Source organism: Ranitomeya variabilis, chromosome 6, assembly GCF_051348905.1.
Source record: "Ranitomeya variabilis isolate aRanVar5 chromosome 6, aRanVar5.hap1, whole genome shotgun sequence".
Classification (NCBI taxonomy): domain Eukaryota; kingdom Metazoa; phylum Chordata; class Amphibia; order Anura; family Dendrobatidae; genus Ranitomeya; species Ranitomeya variabilis.
In genome coordinates this window covers 494,815,256-494,834,407 of record NC_135237.1, presented here as the reverse complement: position 1 = coordinate 494,834,407, position 19,152 = coordinate 494,815,256, and the positions used below count along the sequence as shown (strand labels likewise).

The window sequence follows — 19,152 nt, the reverse complement described above, 5'->3', positions numbered from 1 at the left end:
GCTTTGGTTGTTTGTTCATTTGACAATCATCTTGACCGTCTTTTCCATACACAGGAACACGCGTTCAGCTAAGTGCTCCTGTGTTCCCTATCAGTAAGATGGTAGCTCATTTCTGGGAGAACAAAGTGATTAATAGTTCAAAATTGGATATGCCTTATTAACCTCACCCCTGACAATCATTTGGCTGGAACTCATATTAGAGTCTTGGTGGTTGGTGTAACTACTGATGTTCTTCTTAATCTTATTTTTTCTTATTTCTGCGTGTCTCCATTCCTAAGATATGACCTCCTTTTCCTTGTATGTCAATGTAGTTTTGTAAGCCAAAGGGGGTTGTGACCCTCACCTATTCTCTGTGAGTGTCTACATGAGGACCACACCCAGCTGGCCCAAAATACTAGGTTTATATTCAAGTAAGAGTTGATCATATCTCAGTAACGGAGAGGAGCAGGACCAAAAAGTATAAAATTCCAGATTTAGGTGAACAGCGGCATATACAGAAAGTAAAAAAAAATTACAATTTATGAAAAGTGTTCTGTCCTCTGATTTCGAAAGTGAATAAAACTCATTACCCAACTAGTTTACAGCCAGGAGTATCTGACAATTTACTGAGAACATCTGAGAGCATTCATAAATAAAATTAGGATAAATTGTGCTGTATTATGAAGCGTGTACTTGACTTTTGTAGCTATTAGAGCATGTTACATTTTGACAGACTGAAGAGCATTTCTTTACACATTTACTGGTAATTAGTTGACTTTGGTCACCACTAAGAGTGACCTGGTAACCTATGAACACCTAACAAAGATGTTGCTGAATTCAATGCAATATGTTTAACAGGTGAAAAGATTTTATGAGCGTCATTTAGTGAACAAGCAGCATCACTTCAGAGGTGGATACTTCACTGTCGATACTAGAAATGCTGGCAAAGACTAGAGCCAAGATGCTGAAAATGGAGACTTCTTCCAAGAAAAAGAAGGTAAAAGAAGACGATGGAAAAGTTTGTCTAAAGAGGCATTTGGGCTTTTTCGACAATGTTTGCTTTCTTGTTGGTAGCATAATAGGTGCTGGAATATTCGTCTCTCCTAAAGGCGTCTTGCAGTACGCCCAGCTTAACGTTGGGGTGGCATTATGCATATGGGCTGCCTGTGGTGTGATATGTGTAATGTGCTCCCTCTGTTATGCAGAGTTGGGCTCAGCCTTGCCATTTTCTGGAGGTGAATACTACCATGTGAAAAGAGGAATCGGATCTCTGCCAGCCTTCATTGCTATCTGGACATTAATATTGTTTATCAGACCGGCATCCAATGCAGCACGGGCCCTTACCTTCGCAGAATATGTCAGCCGGCCATTCTACACTGGTTGCCCACCACCTGACGTACTCAAAAAAATGCTAGCTATTGGAATTCTGTGGATTTTATGCGTCATAAATTCAAAAAGTATCAAGATGGCTACCTGGGTGCAGAATATATTCACAGTGCTTAAAATGATGTCTTTGACTCTCATCATTGTATATGGAATGATTGAGCTTGGAAATAACACTAAGGCTTCGGAAGTATTTACAGATGCATTCAATTCAGAAGTCCCAAATGCAGCTCAGACAGCAGAGTCTTTCTACCAAGGTCTATATGCATATGGAGGATGGAATTACCTCAACTACATGGCCGGTATGTATGTTTTCCTACTGGGTCAAGAAATATTGGAAAATAGAATTAGTTTGCATCAGTCATTTGCATGCTTTTACCCCCAGAGGAAAAATGGACAAAATGTTGTACTAATCAAGAACCTCAACAATCATACCATCCATTTGGAGCAAGGCAGAAGCTACCTGTTGTACTAACTGACTGATCCTGTCATTTATATTTGAGAGTTTAAAGGGACTCTGTCACCCCCCTTGGACATATGTAACCTATTAATATGGGCATACAGGTTATAGAATGGTTAAAATTGTCATACCTGTATGCCTCATATCTGTGGTGTTGTTGTGGAGAAATTCTCTTTTATTTGTTTATGGTAATGAGTCCTTCCAGGCTCTGGGGTATGCGGTATCTGGAAGAAAACTTTGCCTCCGATCCTTATTAGAGTACTAGCCCCCTCCCATAAGCGTCACAGTGCCTTGTGACGTGTAGTGGTTGTCCTGGAATCCTGCCCCTGTGCCCTGCAATAGCGCAATTACACTTGACATTTCTGCCCTTCTCTGGGCATTGGCTTCTTCTTTTTTCTGTGCAGGCACAAGTGAGTCACTGTAAGGGTACCGTCACACAGTGCAATTTTGATCGCTACGACGGCACGATTCGTGACATTCTAGCGATATCGTTACGATCTCGCAGTGTCTGACACGCTACTGCGATCAGGGACCCTGCTGAGAATCGTACGTCGTAGCAGATCGTTTGAAACTTTCTTTCGTCGCTGGATCTCCCGCTGTCATCGCTGGATCGTTGTGTGTGACAGCTCGCTGGTAACCAGGGTAAACATCGGGTTACTAAGCGCAGGGCCGCGCTTAGTAACCCGTTGTTTACCGTGGTTACCAGCGTAAAAGTAAAAAAAAAAAAAACGTACATACTCACCATCTGATGTCCGTCAGGTCCCTTGCCGTCCGCTTCCCGCTCTGACTGTCTGCCGGCCGGAAAGTGAGAGCAGATCACAGCGGTGACGTCACTGCTGTGCTGTGCTCTCACTATACGGCGGCACTCAGTCAGAGCAGGAAGCAGACGGCGAGGGACCTGACGGACATCAGATGGTGAGTATGTACGGTTTGTTTTTTTTTACTTTTACGCTGGTAACCACGGTAAACATCGGGTTACTAAGCGCGGCCCTGCGCTTAGTAACCCGATGTTTACCCTGGTTACCCGGGGACTTCGGCATCGCTCCAGCGCCGTGATTGCACAGTGTGACCGCAGTCTACGACGCTGGAGCGATAATCATACGACGCTGCAACGTCACGAATCGTGCCGTCGTAGCGGTCAAAATTGCACTGTGTGACGGTACCCTAAGTGGGGAATGGGGAGAGCACCTTATCACATCAGAGGCCACTGTTGCAGAAGTAGCAGTGACTCGGAGGTCATGCACAGAAGAAAGAAGAAGTCAATTCCCACATAGAAGGATGGAAACGTCAAATGTAATGGTGCTAATTCAGGGCACAGGCACGGGATTTCGAGGACATCACTGTGACGCTGATGGGAGGGTGCTGGTACGCTAATAAAGACTGGAGGCAGAGTTTTATTTCAGACACCACATGCCCCAGAGTCTGGAATAACTCTTTACCATAAATTAATAAATTCATTTCCCCCCAACAAGACCACAGATATGAGGCATACAGGTATGACTAGCCATTCTGTAACCGTATAACCTGTATACCCAAATTAATAGGTTACATAAATTCAAGGGGGGGGGGTGACAGATTCCCTGTAATAATAGGATAAATATTCAAAGCAGCAGCGGACACTGACAGCAATAGCCCCTGTGTGGAAAGTGTGTCAAGACCGACCCATAATGCCCCACCCATGTATACACTCACTTATTAACGTGAACACTCTCACTGGGAACACATATACACACACGTTTATAAAATATACACATGCTAACACATAGTACGCATACACATAGTACATGCATGCACATATAAGATAGGCACATATACACATGACACACATATGCCCGGTAAACACATTAAACATAAAAGGTACAATTTACAAATATACACACATGGCACATTTTTCTGTATTAACTGTATAGAATGCCAAAAATTATCATGTGTGAACATGATCTGAAAAGGAGAGTGGTGTCTTTAAGATGCAAAGTTTATAATTCAACCTTTTCACTGATGGAAATTTTGAAGTTTGTTCAGACGACCATAACAATATCAATGTCTTCACCTTCCCACATAAAAGCTGTAACATTCATAAAGATTTCTATTAATTAAAAAGAAATTTCACTCTGATGGCTTTTTTGTGAGATGATTGGCATCTTTTTAGACGGCATTTTAAAATACACATGTAAACATTAGAAGTAGTGATGAGCGGGCACTAAAATGCTCAGGTGCTTGTTGCTCTTAACGAGCTTCCTGTAATGATCGAGTGTTCATCTTGAGTAACCAGTATAATGGAAGTCAATGGGAAACTCGAGCATTTTTCCAGTAGACCTTCCATAGGAGGTCTGGGGACGGCATTACAACTGCAGAAATGGATGGAAACAGTGCTCAAATTGAATAACAGCATGGTGAAGACACATCTTTGACTCCTAGGTGGCTTCTGGGAACAACGTTGTCAGAGTATTTTGACACTTTTACGAACTGGCAATGAAACAGAAGAACCTCAAGCAAATTTGGATTTTACAGGAAAAAAATGTTAGGAAACATTCTATCATGTATGATGACTTGTATATAAGGCCAAATAAAAAAAAGACAGAAAAAAACCCTCCTTCACCCATTAGGCTAAGCATTCACTCCATCTGTTAGGAATATCTGCTTTGGACACAATCGTCCTCCTCCGATTTCCAGACTTATCTGCCAGTGCTGGAGCTATTGCGCACTTGGATGGTGCAACTACACATGGCGATTTCTCGTGCTTGGAAGTATGAGTGATGTGGGAATGCGGGACACCCCACTTCCCACTTTTTTTGTGGCCTGAGAGACATGGGACCCTGTGTATGCCAGTTGCCAGGCATTGCAAGTCCTGCCTTATCTGGTGTTAGTCAATGGTGGAAATGTGTGCACCCTGCTGTATAGGTGAGCAGGATGTTGATCCCTGTACATGACTGAGAGGAATATATCACTTAATTTTAATCTTTAGCATTGGGCTCGCTATTTACAGCCTGCTCCTTTCCAATACAGTGTTGTTTATTAAGTTCCCTTGTGTAGTGGTGGGGTGAGTGCCTTTTGTTTTGGTTTAATGCTACTAGCTTAGAAATTACTCTGGTATCCTGACTAACATTTTTCGCATCACCGGACGCATGCTACTCTGCGACAGTAAAGTCCCACCCATTGGACTTGCCTATCTGTGGTGGCTTGTGCTAAATGCGTCTGTGACTGCGCATTTGCTGGTCCACTGCGAGTCACTACCGAGTACATTAACTTGTGCGAATAACACCATCTCTAGTAAAGTATGCACACATACATTAATTCTTATCTATCTGCTAGGATTACAACAGCTGTCCTGACCTACATTCCACCACAGAGACAAGAACCAATCCGGAGTAATTCCTAGAGAATAGAATCATCCACAGTGACAAAGTGAAGGGCTATGCGCCCCGTTGTGTTCTTGAACTGTTGGAGTGCAATTATGGGTTCCTATTTTCAGAGAAGTTATTCTTCACCCAACTCTCAAAAAGCTGAAAGAGTCTTCAGTAGAGAAGGGTAGGCGAGCTGGGCTATCAGACGGTGCATCTGTAGCTGTGGTGTCATCCTTTCTATGGTTAATCATTTTTATACATCCATAAGAGGCAGTGGGGTGGCTAAAGGGGGAACGTGGGTATCGGTTCCCCAAAGCAACCACAATCGTCAATTTTCCTCTTCATGCTTTAAGTGTTTCATTTTTTTGGTTATTCTTATTGCCATGCCCCCCTTCTGACCTAAAAAATGGTTTATGGTTAATGTTCTTTTTTTTGTCCTCTACCACCGTATCCACAGAGTCATCTTGCAGCCCTCACTCAATTTATAGAGGCCCATCAGTGGGAGTGGGATGTCCAGAGGGAGAAGGTGGCCAGCCGTTGCACCCATTTCCGCAAGTCAGCTTGAGCTGCCGCTTGTCTGGCAGTGCTGCTGCTGCAGCAGTGCTTGTACATGGCAAGGCTTTGTGAGCAGCAGTGGGCAGTAGTGGAATACCAGCTCCAACATGGCAATCAGTATTCTGCCCAGAGCCGCACAGAAAAAGTGATAAGTTGCCTTGGATGAATGACATCTGTGAGGAATAAACCAAGATTGTGAAGGGCGATGTCACCACAATCGGTGTAAACAACCCACTTCTGTGTCTACTCAAATGCCTCCAGCTCAAAATTAACCCCTTAGTGACAGAGCCAATTTGGTACTTAATGACCGAGCCAATTTTTACAATTCAGACCAGTGTCACTTTAAGAGGTTATACCTCTGGAACGCTTTATCGGATCCCGCTGATTCTGAGATTGTTTTTTCGTGACATATTGTACTTCAAGTTAGTGGTAACATTTCTTCGATATTACTTGCGATTATTTATGAAAAAAATGGAAATATGGCGAAAATTTTTAAAATTTTGCAATTTTCAAAATTTTTATTTTTATGCCCTTAAATCAGAGAGATATGTCACAAAAAATAGTTAATAAATAACATTTCCCACATGTCTACTTTACATCAGCACAATTTTGGAAACAATTTTTTTTTTTGTTAGGGAGTTATAAGGGTTAAAAGTTGACCAGCAATTTCTCATTTTTACAACACCATGTTTTTTTTAGGGACCACATCACCTTTGAAGTCATTTTGAGGGGTCTATATGATAGAAAATAACCAAGTGTGACACCATTCTAAAAACTGCACCCCTCAAGCTGCTCAAAACCACATTCAAGAAGTTTATTAACCCTTTACGTACTTCACAGGAACTGAAACAATGTGGAAGAAAAAAATGAACATTTAACTTTTTTTTTCAAACATTTTACTTCAGAACCATTTTTTTACATTTTCACAAGTGTAAAAACAGAAATTTAACCACAAATTTTGTTGTGCAATTTTTCCTGAGTACGCCGATACCCCATATGTGGAGGTAAACCACTGTTTGGGCGCACCGCAGAGCTTGGAAGTGAAGGAGCACCGTTTGACTGTTTCAATGCAGAATTGGCTGGAATTGAGATCGGATGCCATGTCGCGTTTGGAGAGCCCCTAATGTGCCTAAACAGTGGAAACCCCCCACAAGTGGCACCATTTTGGAAACTAGACCCCTTAAGGAACTTATCTAGATGTGTGGTGAGCACTTTGAACCCCCAAGTGCTTCACAGAAGTTTATAACGTAGAGCCGTGAAAATAAAAAATCGCATTTGTTTTCACAAAAATGATTTTTTCGCCCACAAATTCTTATTTTCACAAGGGTAACAGGAGAAATTAGACCACAAAAGTTGTTGTGCAATTTCTCCTGAGTACGTCGATACCCCATATGTGGAGGTAAACCACTGTTTGGGCGCACCGCAGAGCTTGGAAGTGAAGGAGCACCGTTTGACTGTTTCAATGCAGAATTGGCTGGAATTGAGATCGGACGCCATGTCACGTTTGGAGAGCCGCTAATGTGCCTAAACAGTGGAGACCCCCCACAAATGACACCATTTTGGAAACTAGACCCCTTAAGGAACTTATCTAGATGTGTGGTGAGCATTTTAAACCCCCAGGTGCTTCACAGAAGTTTATAACGTAGAGCCGTGAAAATAAAAAAATCGCATTTTTTCTACAAAAATGATCTTTTTGCCTCCAAATTTTTATTTTACCAAGGGTAACAGGAGAAAATGGACACCAGAAGTTGTTGTACAATTTGTCTTGAGTACGCCGACACCCCATATGTGGAGGTAAACCACTGTTTGGGCGCATGGCTGAGCTCGGAAGCAGAGGAGCGCCATTTGACTTTTCAATGCAAAATTGACTGGAATTGAGATCGGACGCCATGTCGCGTTTGGAGAGCCCCTGATGTGCCTAAACAGTAGAAACCCCCCAAAAGTGACCCCATTTTGGAAACTAGACCCCCCATGGAACTTATCTAGATGTGTAGTGAGAACTTTGAATGCCCAAGTGCATCACAGAAGTTTATAATGCAGAGTCGTGAAAATAAAAAATATATTTTTTTTAACAATAAAGATTTTTTAGCCCCCAAATTTTTATTTTCACAAGGGTAACAAGAGAAATTGGACCCCAAAAGTTGTTGTCCAATTTGTCCTGAGTATGCTGATACCCCATATGTGGGGGTAAACCACTGTTTGGGCGCACAGCAGAGCTCGGAAGGGAAGGAGCGCCATTTTGGAATGCAGACTTTGATAGAATTGTCTGCGGGCGTTATGTTGCGTTTGCAGACCCCTAATGTACCTAAACAGTAGAAACCCCCAACAAGTGACCCCATTTTGGAAAATAGACCCCCCAAGGAACTTATCTAGATATGTTGTGAGAACTTTGAATGCCCAAGTGCTTCACAGAAGTTTATAATGCAGAGTAGTGAAAATAAAAAATATTTTTTCTTCCCACAAAAAAGATTTTTTTAGCCCCCCAATTTTTTTTTTCACAAGGCTAACAAGAGAAATTGGACCCCAAAAGTTGTTGTCCAATTTGTCCTGAGTACGCTGGTACCAAATATGTGGGGGTAAACCACTGTTTGGGCGCACGGCAAAGCTCGGAAGGGAAGGAGCGCCATTTTGAAATGCAGGCTTTGATAGAATGGTCTGCGGGCGTTATGTTGCGTTTGCAGAGCCACTGATGTACCTAAACAGTAGAAACCCCCCACAAGTGACCACATTTTGAAAACTAGACCCCCCAAGGAACTTATCTAGATATGTGGTGAGAACTTTGAATGCCCAAGTGCTTCACAGAAGTTTATAATGCAGAGTAGTGAAAATAGAAAATATTTTTTTTTTCCACAAAAAAGATTTTTTAGCCCCCAAGTTTTTATTTTCACAAGGGTAACAAGAGAAATTGGATGCCAATATTTGTTCTCCAATTTGTTCTGAGTATGCTGGTACCCCATATGTGGGGGTAAACTACTGTTTTGGCACACGGCAGAGCTCGGAAGAGAAGGAGCGCCATTTTGGAATTCAGACTTTGATAGAATTGTCTGTGGGTGTTATGTTGCGTTTGCAGAGCCCCTGATGTACCTAAACAGTAGAAACCCCCCACAAGTGACCAAATTTTGGAAACTAGACCCCCTAAGGAACTTATCTAGATATGTGGTGAGAACTTTGAATGCTCAAGTGCTTCACAGAAGTTTATAATGCAGAGTAGTGAAAATAAAAAAATATTTTTTTTCCAACAAAAAAGATTTTTAGCCCCCAAGTTTTTATTTTCACAAGGGTAACAGGAGAAATTGGACCCCAAAAGTTGTTGTCCAATTTATCCCGAATACGCTGATGCCCCATATGTGGGGGTAAACCACTGTTTGGGCGCACGGCAGAGCTCAGAAGGGAGGGAGCACCATTTGACTTTTTTAGCGCAAAATTGGCTGTCGTGTTTGGAGACCCCCTGATGTACCTAAACAGTGGAAACCCCCAAATTATAACTCCAACCCTAACTCCAACACACCCCTAACCCTAATCTCAACCCGATCCATAATCCTAATCACAGCCCTAACGATAATCACAACCCTAACCCCAAAACAGCCCTAATCTCAACCCTAACCATAACCCTAATCAAAACCCTAAATCCAACACACCCCTAACCCTAATCCCAACCCTAACCCTAATCCCAACCCTAATCCCAAACGTAACCCTAATCCCAACCCTAATCCCAAACGTAACCCTAATCCCAACCCTAATCCAAACCCTAACCCTAATCCCAACTCTAACCGTAACTTTAGCCCCAACCCTAACCCTAACTTTAGCCCCAACCCTAACCATAACTTTAGCCCCGTCGTCACAAAAAAAGTTCAATGTAACCTTTTTTTTGTACGTCGCGTCCGCCATTTCCGCGCATGCGTGGCCGTAACTCTGCCCCCTCCTCCCCAGGACATAGACTGGGCAGCGGATGCGTTGAAAAACTGCATCCGCTGCCCACGTTGTGCACAATTTTCACAACGTGCGTCGGTACGTCGGGCCGACGCATTGCGACCGCCCCATACCGACGCAAGTGTGAAAGAAGCCTAAGGCTACTTTCACACTAGCGTCGTACTCGGCCCATCGCAGTGTCAGGCCGACGTACCGACGCTAGCGTTGTAAGCGCCGCACAACGGGTGCAGCGGATGCTGTTTTTTCAACGCATCCGCTGCCCCATTGTGAGGTGCGGGGAGGGGGGGCGGAGTTCCGGCCGCGCATGCGCGGTCGGAATTGGCGGACACGTCGCACAAAAAAGTTACATGTAGCTTTTTTTGTGCCGACGGTCCGCCAAAGCACGACACGCATCCGTCGCACGACGGATGCGACATGTGGCAATCCGTCGCAATGCGTCGCTAATGCAAGCCAATGGAGAAAAAACGCATCCTGCAAGCACTTTTGCAGGATGCATTTTTTCTCCAACGACGCATTGCGACGGAAGCCAAAAAACGCTAATGTGAAAGTAGCCTAACCCTAACCCTAGCCCTAACCCTAACCCTAAATTTAGCCCCAACCCTAACCCTAATCCTAACTCTAACCCTAACCCTAACTCTAACCCTAACCCTAACTCTAACCCTAACCCTAACCCTAACTCTAACCCTAACCCTAACCCTAGCCCTAACTCTAACCCTAACCCTAACCCTAACCCTAGCCCTAACTCTAACCCTAACCCTAACCCTAATTTTAGCCCCAACTCGTCTCTCTTGCCGGCCGGCAGATGGCAGCAGATGGCGCGCGCACTGCGCATGCGCCCGCCATTTTCTTTCCAGACGAAGAAGCCGGCCGGCAAGAGGAGACACAGGAGGACCCAGGGACACCGGGTGAGTATTATAGGGTCCCCGAATCCCCCTATTTCTCTGTCCTCTGATGTGCGATCACATCAGAGGACAGAGAATTACAGATCGCTTTTTTTTTGCGGTCGCCGGTAAACTGTTAATTACCGGCGATCGCAAAACAGGGGTCGGTGCAAACCGACCCCGATCATGTTCTTTGGGGTCTCGGCTACCCCCGGCAGCCGAGACCCCAAAGATCTTCCGGGTGCCGGGCGGCGGGCGCACTGCGCGTGCGCCCGCCATTTTTTCCCAGAAAAAAGATGGCGGCGCCCATCGGGAGCCACGAGGAGCACCGGGGGAGATAGGTGAGTATTGGGGGGCTATCGGGGGCCATCGGGGACCCTATTTCTCTGTCCTCCGATGTGCGATCACATCGGAGGACAGAGAAATTAAAAGGCAAATCGCGTTTTTTTTTTTTTTTGCTGCGACCGCCGGTAAACGGTTAATTACCGGCGATCGCAACTCGGGGGTCGGAAAAACCCCCCGAATCATGTTCTCTGGGGTCTCGGCTACCCTCAGCAACCGAGACCCCAGAGAAAGTCCGACTCTGGGGGGCGCTATTCACTTTTTCCACAGCGACGTTAATTAACGGCGCTGTGGTTTAAGTACCCTTAGCGGCCGCCGTTAAAAGGCGTATCGGCGGTCGTTAAGGGGTTAAAGAGGAAGGTTTGCATGTGGACCACGCAGAAATGGAGAAAGAAAGTACACAGGCTGCTACATGCTTGTCAATCCCCTGTCCAGGAAACTGGCACGGATGTGTATAGCTCTGCAACTGTAGTGCAAATTCGCAAGCACCATCAGCAACCATGTCCACTTCCTTGTCTCAGCACAGCATTCAGCTGTCTCTATCCCATGCCCTGGAAATCTTGCTGGTCAGGCTTGTGGACACTGAATTTCCATAGCTTCATGGTGGCATACCTCCCTCGGTCCCCATCCGACACAATTTTTTGACGTGTTCCATCCCCGCCTTACACCAGCAAGTGTCTCATAACATCACGCGTGCCCTGACCAACGTAGTTATTGTGAATATCCACCTAATGACAGACATTTGGACAAGTGCTTGTGGACAGGGACGCTATGTTTCTTTTACAACTGCATTCTTATACACACAAGAATGGACAAAGCAGGGGAGATATAACCAAAGGACCCTAAACAGGCTAAGAGTAGCCTAAACCTGAGTCTGATTTGTCCCTGCCTGATCGTTAAGGTTGGCACTTTAAAATTACGCAATGTTGCCCACACTAAATGTCGTCTGGCCCATACATTTTTGGAGGGCCCTCAGGCAGTGCACTACCATACATTTTGGAGAGCCTTTTTATTACAAAGCTGTAAATCCAGCAGGAATCATTTTATGGCAGATCAGTAGTTCACAGTGTGGCCATCAGTATAAACAATATGCCTCACAGGTTTTTTTGCTCAATTTGTAAACATTTTCAGCCAGCAACAATACTGACATTTCAGGATGAGGAAAGGGAGGAGGACGAGATGGAGAATCCTCCTCCTTGTGGGGACAGGGAAGTCTTGACTGTTGAGACTCTGGCAAACATGGTTAACTGTGTTTCATGTGACCCACGAGTTATATGCTGTTTGGACAACAGTGAAAACTGGTTGTTCAACCTTCTTGACCCATGCGCCGAGGAGAACTCATAAATACACTTCTAAAATTTTGAGGACTCAACCATTAATTCCGGAGGGCCCTCTACTATTAATTTTGAAGGGCCCTTAGGCAACCCTCTATAATTAATTTAACATGTTAACAGCCGTGGGTGGATCGTGATTTCACCCACGGCTGTTAGGGGCACAGCTCAACAGATCAGCTGTCATGTGCTGGAAAAGGGGGAGGCACAGAATGATGGATACTGCATGTCATTGGGTGTTAAGGGTTTAAAACAGTACTCCCACAGGTGAGGGATGCAGAATACACACAGCAGATTAAAGGGCAGTACTCCCACAGGTCAAGGGTGCTATCAAGGACTGACCTGAGTTGGAGTAGTGATATTGCAACCACTAGGGGCAGCACCATCAGGTAGCGTTGTCGGGATATAGCCAGAGGTTCGTACATGGAGCAGCAGTGTAATTGGGAGGATAAGCAGGTATCGTAGTTAGGATATAGCCAGAGGTCGGTATAGGAAGCAGCAGTAGGCCATTGAGGATAAGCAGCAGGTGGGAAGACTCTAGACTAAAGGTACCTTCACACTCAGCAACTTTACAACGAGAACGACAACGATCCGTGACGTTGCAGCGTCCTGGTTAGCGATCTCGTTGTGTTTGACACGCAGCAGCGATCTGGATCCCGCTGTGATATCGCTGGTCGGAGCTAGAAGTCCAGAACTTTATTTGGTCATCAGGTCGGCGTGTATCGTCATGTTTGACAGCAAAAGCAACGATGCCAGCAATGTTTTACATGGAGCTAACGACCTGTGAGAACGATAAGTGAGTCACCGTTACATCACAGGATCGCTCCTGCATCGTTCTGGAGCTGCTGCGTTTGACGTCTCTACAGCGACCTAAACAGCGACGCTGCAGCGATCGGCTCATTCTCTATATCGCTGCAGCGTCGCTGAGTGTGACGGTACCTTAAAGATTGGGAACTCAATAATCTTGCAATGAAGGAAGTGCAGTGCCAGGTTTTAATTAGGAGACCACAGGGTGAGAAAGTCAAGAACTTGGGGTAGAGACATCAGGAATTCAGGTTGGAGACATCAGGAACAGCACAGGTACTAGTATCTGATTTAACAAGGAGCTATCCAGTGAGCTTAATAGCTCAGAGGGAAGTGCTGCCGCCTGGTGCACAGGAGCTGCTGGATTCAAATCCTGACAGGTGCAGAGTACACTCAGTGGCTTAAAGGACAGGACTCCCACAGGAAGGGGATGCAGAGTAAACACAGTGGATTTTAGCACAGTAATCTTAGACAGGTTTGCAGAGTACACTCAGTGGCTTAAAGGACAGTACTCCCACAGGCAAGGGGGTGCAGAGTACACACAGTGGCATGTAGCAAAGTACTAGCACAAAACTACCGTACAGATATGGGTTGCAGACTTAACGCAGCATTTTTTTTTTGTAGAATGAGCAATCACCATCTGTCCCTCACTCCAACTGCATTCTATCCCTACACTAATGAGAGCATAATGACGGTGGCACTCATGATCTGGCCTTTTTACAGGCTAGGTCTCATGCTGTGTCTGCCAATCATATCACATGCTGTGCCGAACAAGTATTGGCATGACTATGATGACAACAGAAGTACCCACAGTCTAAAAGCATGTTTATTTGCTGTTCTATAGCCTGTCAACAAGCTTTATTAGACTGGCGAACCAGAACAGAAAACGTAAGATACAGTAAAAAGTCCATGTTTGGGATTCGGCAATGAACACTAGGTGTTCGGCACGGACACAGAACTTTCCCGTTCGGGTTCACTCATCCCTAATTATTATACGCGGCAGTAACAAACTCCTTGATGCAATCAAACCTGCCAGAATGTTTCTAATACGATATTTGAGTTACCTCTGAAAAGAGCTGTTAGTTTCACTTAGCAACACGAAGGACTGTTATCTGTCTGATATACAGTGCCCTGCGAAAGTATTCGGCCCCCTGGAACTTTTCAACCTTTTTCCACATATCATGCTTCAAACATAAAGATACCAAATGTAAATTTTTGAAGAAGAATCAACAACAAGTGGAAAACAATTGTGAAGTTGATCGAAATTTATTGGTTATTTTAAATTTTTGTGGAAATTCAAAAACTGAAAAGTGGGGCGTGCAATATTATTCGGCCTCTTTACTTTCAGTGCAGCAAACTCACTCCAGAAGTTCATTGTGGATCTCTGAATGATCCATTGTTGTCCTAAATGCCTAATGATGATAAATATAATCCACCTGTGTGTAAATGAGTCTCCTGTTTGAAGCACAGAGAGCATCATGAAGACCAAGGAACACAACAGGCAGGTCCGTGATACTGTTGTGGAGAATTTTAAAGCCGGATTTGGATACAAAATGATTTCCAAAACTTTAAACATCCCAAGGAGCACTGTGCAAGAGATCATATTGAAATGGAAGGAGTATCATACCACTGCAAATCTAACAAGACCCGGCCGTCCCTCTAAACTTTCATCTCAAACAAGGAGAAGACTGATCAGAGATGCAGCCAAGAGGCCCATGATCACTCTGGATGAACTGCAGAGATCTACAACTGAGGTGGGACAGTCTGTCCATAGGACAACAATCAGTCGTACACTGCACAAATCTGGCCTTTATGGAAGAGTGGCAAGAAGAAAGCCATTTCTCCGAGATTAGACCCGATGACGCTATTCAGCTGGCCAATCACAGCAATGCCAGTAGCCAAAATGGCTACGACATTACTGACATTATTGGCAGGCAATCCCCGCATGTTTAGTGGCTCAAATTCAGGCACCAAACATGCAGAGTGGGGAGTCAAGCATGGAGAGCGAGTACATGGATACTCGAACAAGTGCCAAACTCATCGAACAGGCAAATGCACCAACAAGCCTCGCGTAGCGCAGAGCATGCTCGCCCATCACTAATTACAAGTAGAATAATTTTTCTTACAAGTTTATTGGAGAAAAAAACAATTAAGCCATTTTTATGCCATTTTTCAATAGACATGCATAATGTTTTATTTGTTTTATGTGGTTTGTTCTGATTATAGGAATACCAAATATTCCTGTAATCAGAACAAATATACCATGTGATTTACTGGTTTGTGATCTGTATTTTAAAAAAGATATAAAAATTTGATCATTATAATTGTTTTTGCTCCATTATATTTTATTAATATTCTTGAAAGAAATATCTTTTCAGCATTTTTTAGTCATAATGTCATGGTATCTTTATGTACCTCTATGTACAAGTAGAATACAATTAGAAATACAATTAGATATTTACATTGTATTACAAAAATACTATTTAGATCTTTAGGTAGGGAAATTCTGTTACAAATAACCATGAGACAATATGCCGGGAGAAAAACCAACTTTATTCCCCATGGCTTTGACTGACACTGGCTTTGCACTGTCAATTTAGGTTAGGGGTGCCATTACTGCAGCCAGAGTGATAACTAAACAATGCTGGTGCCATCCCATCCACCTTCTGTGACTGGTTGCCGAAGAGTGAAGTCAATTTTCTCCTTGCAGCATTCAGCTAAGTGTGGGCGCTGGGTAGGTGTCACAGGTGTGTCAGAGGCTGCAGACAGTCGCACTGCATCTAGCTGCAGAAGGTCTCAGTGGTTGGCTTTGCAGACTCCTTCCTAGTCCTTCTGACTTTAGGACCCAGTGGCAACCTCCCCCGACTCTAGTTGACACAGCTGGACCAGGGTGTTTATAACTCCCAGCTTGCTGCTGGGAGTTGCGGGTGATATTTCCATTTCCCTGGTGAGGCTTGGAGCTATAGCAGTCAGCTATCTTCTTCTGTGGTGTTTGGAGGACGTTTGTGTTTCTCTTTTAGTCTAGTCAAGCTAAGTGTTCCCCTTGTTTGTGTGTCGCATCTGTCTTTAGTGGTAGTTGGGATTGACTAGTGCCTACCCTGTCCTTCACTACGCAGGGCTTGCTGTCAGGGTCAGGCAGGGGTTAGGTATCCTGCTTGGCGATAGGTGCGGAACCTATATAGGGACACGCTGGGCAGACAGGGTGACGTTAGATCTGCATAAGGGTCTCCACTCCCCCTTCCCTAGAATTGGGTTCCCTTTCCCTTATCCCTTCATGTTGCACTTAGTCTTTCCTACACTGTGCGTGACAGTAGGCTAATAACACTTTTAACTTGCAGATTAACCCCATATCTGCAGGTTAGTAGTGTGTTTTCTGGTGACAGATTCCCTTTAATACAATTCATTCTTTATAAATTGCTAACAAAGACAGATATTATGTTATGTTTGCCATTCCTACCAGCTTCAATACTAAGTATTTTAACCAATGCTGCCTGCAGCATATGCTATGTAACTTTACTGCTTTAAATATTTGCAAATCACAGAGTGTTACCACAAGATGGCATTTACCAATTATTGTTATACTGGCAAGAGACAAAGGTAATATCAATATATAAATCATAATAGAAACGTGTGTCACAGGTCATCATTTACGTGCGTTTACACCTAGTTAAATTTCACTTACAGTTAATAGTGCATCTTGTATGGACTCAAAAATACAAAATATTTGATAACTGATTTTCTAGCCTTGGACTGAATATAGATCTTAAAGTGATAATCTGGCATTTGAAAAAATAAGATTTTGAGCTGCCCATGATTAAAGGGGTTGGGCAGCTTTGGTGTACAAATCTGCAGTCACTCTACATGACAGCAGACTTGTGACTCTTCACATTGTGTGCACGACGCGCTGTGAGGACTCTCTGGTGCCAGGAGTGGGGTGATCATGTTAGCGTGCACTGCACGCTGTGGGGATCCTCCAGTGGTGCATAAAATGTCTAGTCAGCATGTGACTATGTATCCAAATCACAATCTCACTGTCATGAGCCCCCCGCTCCCGGCGCCAGCAATGAAGAATCCTGACAGTTTGCATTGCACGCATTATGAGGATTCACAAGTCTGCATTCACATAGAGTGACTGAAGATTTAGGCTATGTGCACACGTTGCGGATTTGCTTCTGGAATTTTTTGTGCGGATTCTGCATCTCTTGGCAGAAAACACAGGTGCAGATTTGATGCGGTTTGTATGCGGATTTTGTGTGGATTTACTGCGCATTTTATGCGGATTTCAACTCTGCAGATCCGCACAAATAAATGACATGCTCCTTCTTTTAATCGGCAGCAAATTTTCCGCACCATTAGCACAGCATTTTTTTCCCATTGATTTACATCTCTGTAAATCACTTGTGGATCTGCAGCGTTTCTGCGGGGAAAAAACGCTGCGGATCCGCAGTAAATCCGCAACGTGTGCACATAGCCTTATAGCCTAAGACTGGACAGCTCCTTTAAGTGTGACACTGTTTCTGCAGAGCAAAGTTTTCTTTTCTGACCTTTTGCAATCTCTCGAAGAAATATTTCAGCTTTAAATACTGTCCAGATTTATAGTGTAATTCTTATGACATATGTAGATTGGACTTCCACTGGGAACCAGTAATATCATTGAGTCATAAGGCAAAGAATATTTCTACCATATAATTACTTCCTAACAGATAATTAGACTATATTTTACATTTTCAGGAGCAGTGGTTCACTCCACTTGAGATATTCGCTTGAGATATAAAATGTTGCCCACAATATGCCGTATAAATATGAATGAGATGTTGTCTCTATAACTACAGCCATGTAAGACACAAGTGTAATGGAAATACAAGCCAGCCGTGGTCTCCATCAATACTTTACATTAATCTTGGAGAAACTATCATGGAAATCGTAGATGGGTTCCTGTGACCATTTATATCTAGCCGACAGCCCAATTAAAATGATCTATCTATGTGGTATGGACCTATGCTTTTAATTTAATGGAAAGCAACTGCTCAAGTTAATGGAGTTTCATCTGTTTGGGAGGAAGCAATTGCAGATTGTGTCACACGGGTTTATAACTAATCTTTTTATGTTTCTAGCAGACTGACCTATGACTCCGCCGGTAGGTCAAGTATTTAGGTCAGGCAGTGCAATAACCGTTTCCGTCATGTAGATCTATGTTCTCTGAGTGCAGCTTCAGTAGTAGGACATCAAGTTCTCTATTAAGAAAGTGCTTTCGTTCTCGCAGTAGATTTCAGTTAATCATATTTGGAAGTTGTGAATCTTTGAGAGAGAAATAAACTTGTTCACTTTTTCGAGCTCCTGAAATAAATAGCTGTAGAATAGTTAGAGACAGAGCGCTTCTTTGTGTCGAATATCCAATATGGAACTCAAACAGTGGTTTTAACGTGAAGGGAGAGGTTCCATTTATTATGCATCCACTGAATATGTTGTTTAACGTTTTGGTTCCTAACTAGGACCTTCATCATAACTGGTTCAGTAGAAGATGACAAGGTGATTCTATAATCCAATGGGGATATCCTATCTATATTGGATATTTCTGGGCTGGATACCTTACTTGAGCACCTTTGACTATTTTTTGTATGAGTGCCGTGCTTCTCCTACATTCTTTGTGTCGTATAGTTTAAGATATTTCATCTTTAGATTCTCAAATAGAAAGGTGCTCATCATTTTGGTCTGTTTAATAACACAATAGCCTAAAAGCATTTACATACTGGTAAGTCGAGAATTTGCAGCCACTGGAATGTACCGCTGTGGAAAAATCCAGATCAGGTGAAGATAGGTATAAAATAGTGCGGATTACCATGAAAAGATTCCCAGTATTCTGTGCTGTCCCCAATTCACAGGTATCCAAGTGTACAGCAGTAGTCAAGGTACTTCATTTTTGCAAGGGCAATGCAATTCAAAGTATCAAGCTTCTTCATCAGACCCTAACTATTTAGATCTGATGAAGAGTTTTGATATCGTTTTGACGTACCTACTGATATATGCTTTTATGGTATTGTGTCATTAACCCCTTCCCGACATGCACCGTACTAGTACTATTCTGCGGGAACTGCATTCCCGCAAACAGCAGTACAGGTACAGCGCACCGATCGCACGGCCTC

The 19,152-nt window shown here is 43.7% G+C and overlaps 1 protein-coding gene across 1 annotated transcript in view; it reads left to right on the top strand.

The window, feature by feature from the left end:
* Positions 1 to 790: 790 nt before the first annotated feature.
* Positions 791 to 19,152, top strand: part of SLC7A13 (solute carrier family 7 member 13) — a 73,144-nt gene continuing 54,782 nt past the window's right edge. Inside the window, exon 1 of the mRNA XM_077270747.1 lies at positions 791 to 1,664. Coding sequence (XP_077126862.1) covers positions 917 to 1,664 — 748 coding nt within the window. The 5' untranslated portion in view covers positions 791 to 916. The remainder of the gene's footprint in view (positions 1,665 to 19,152) is intronic.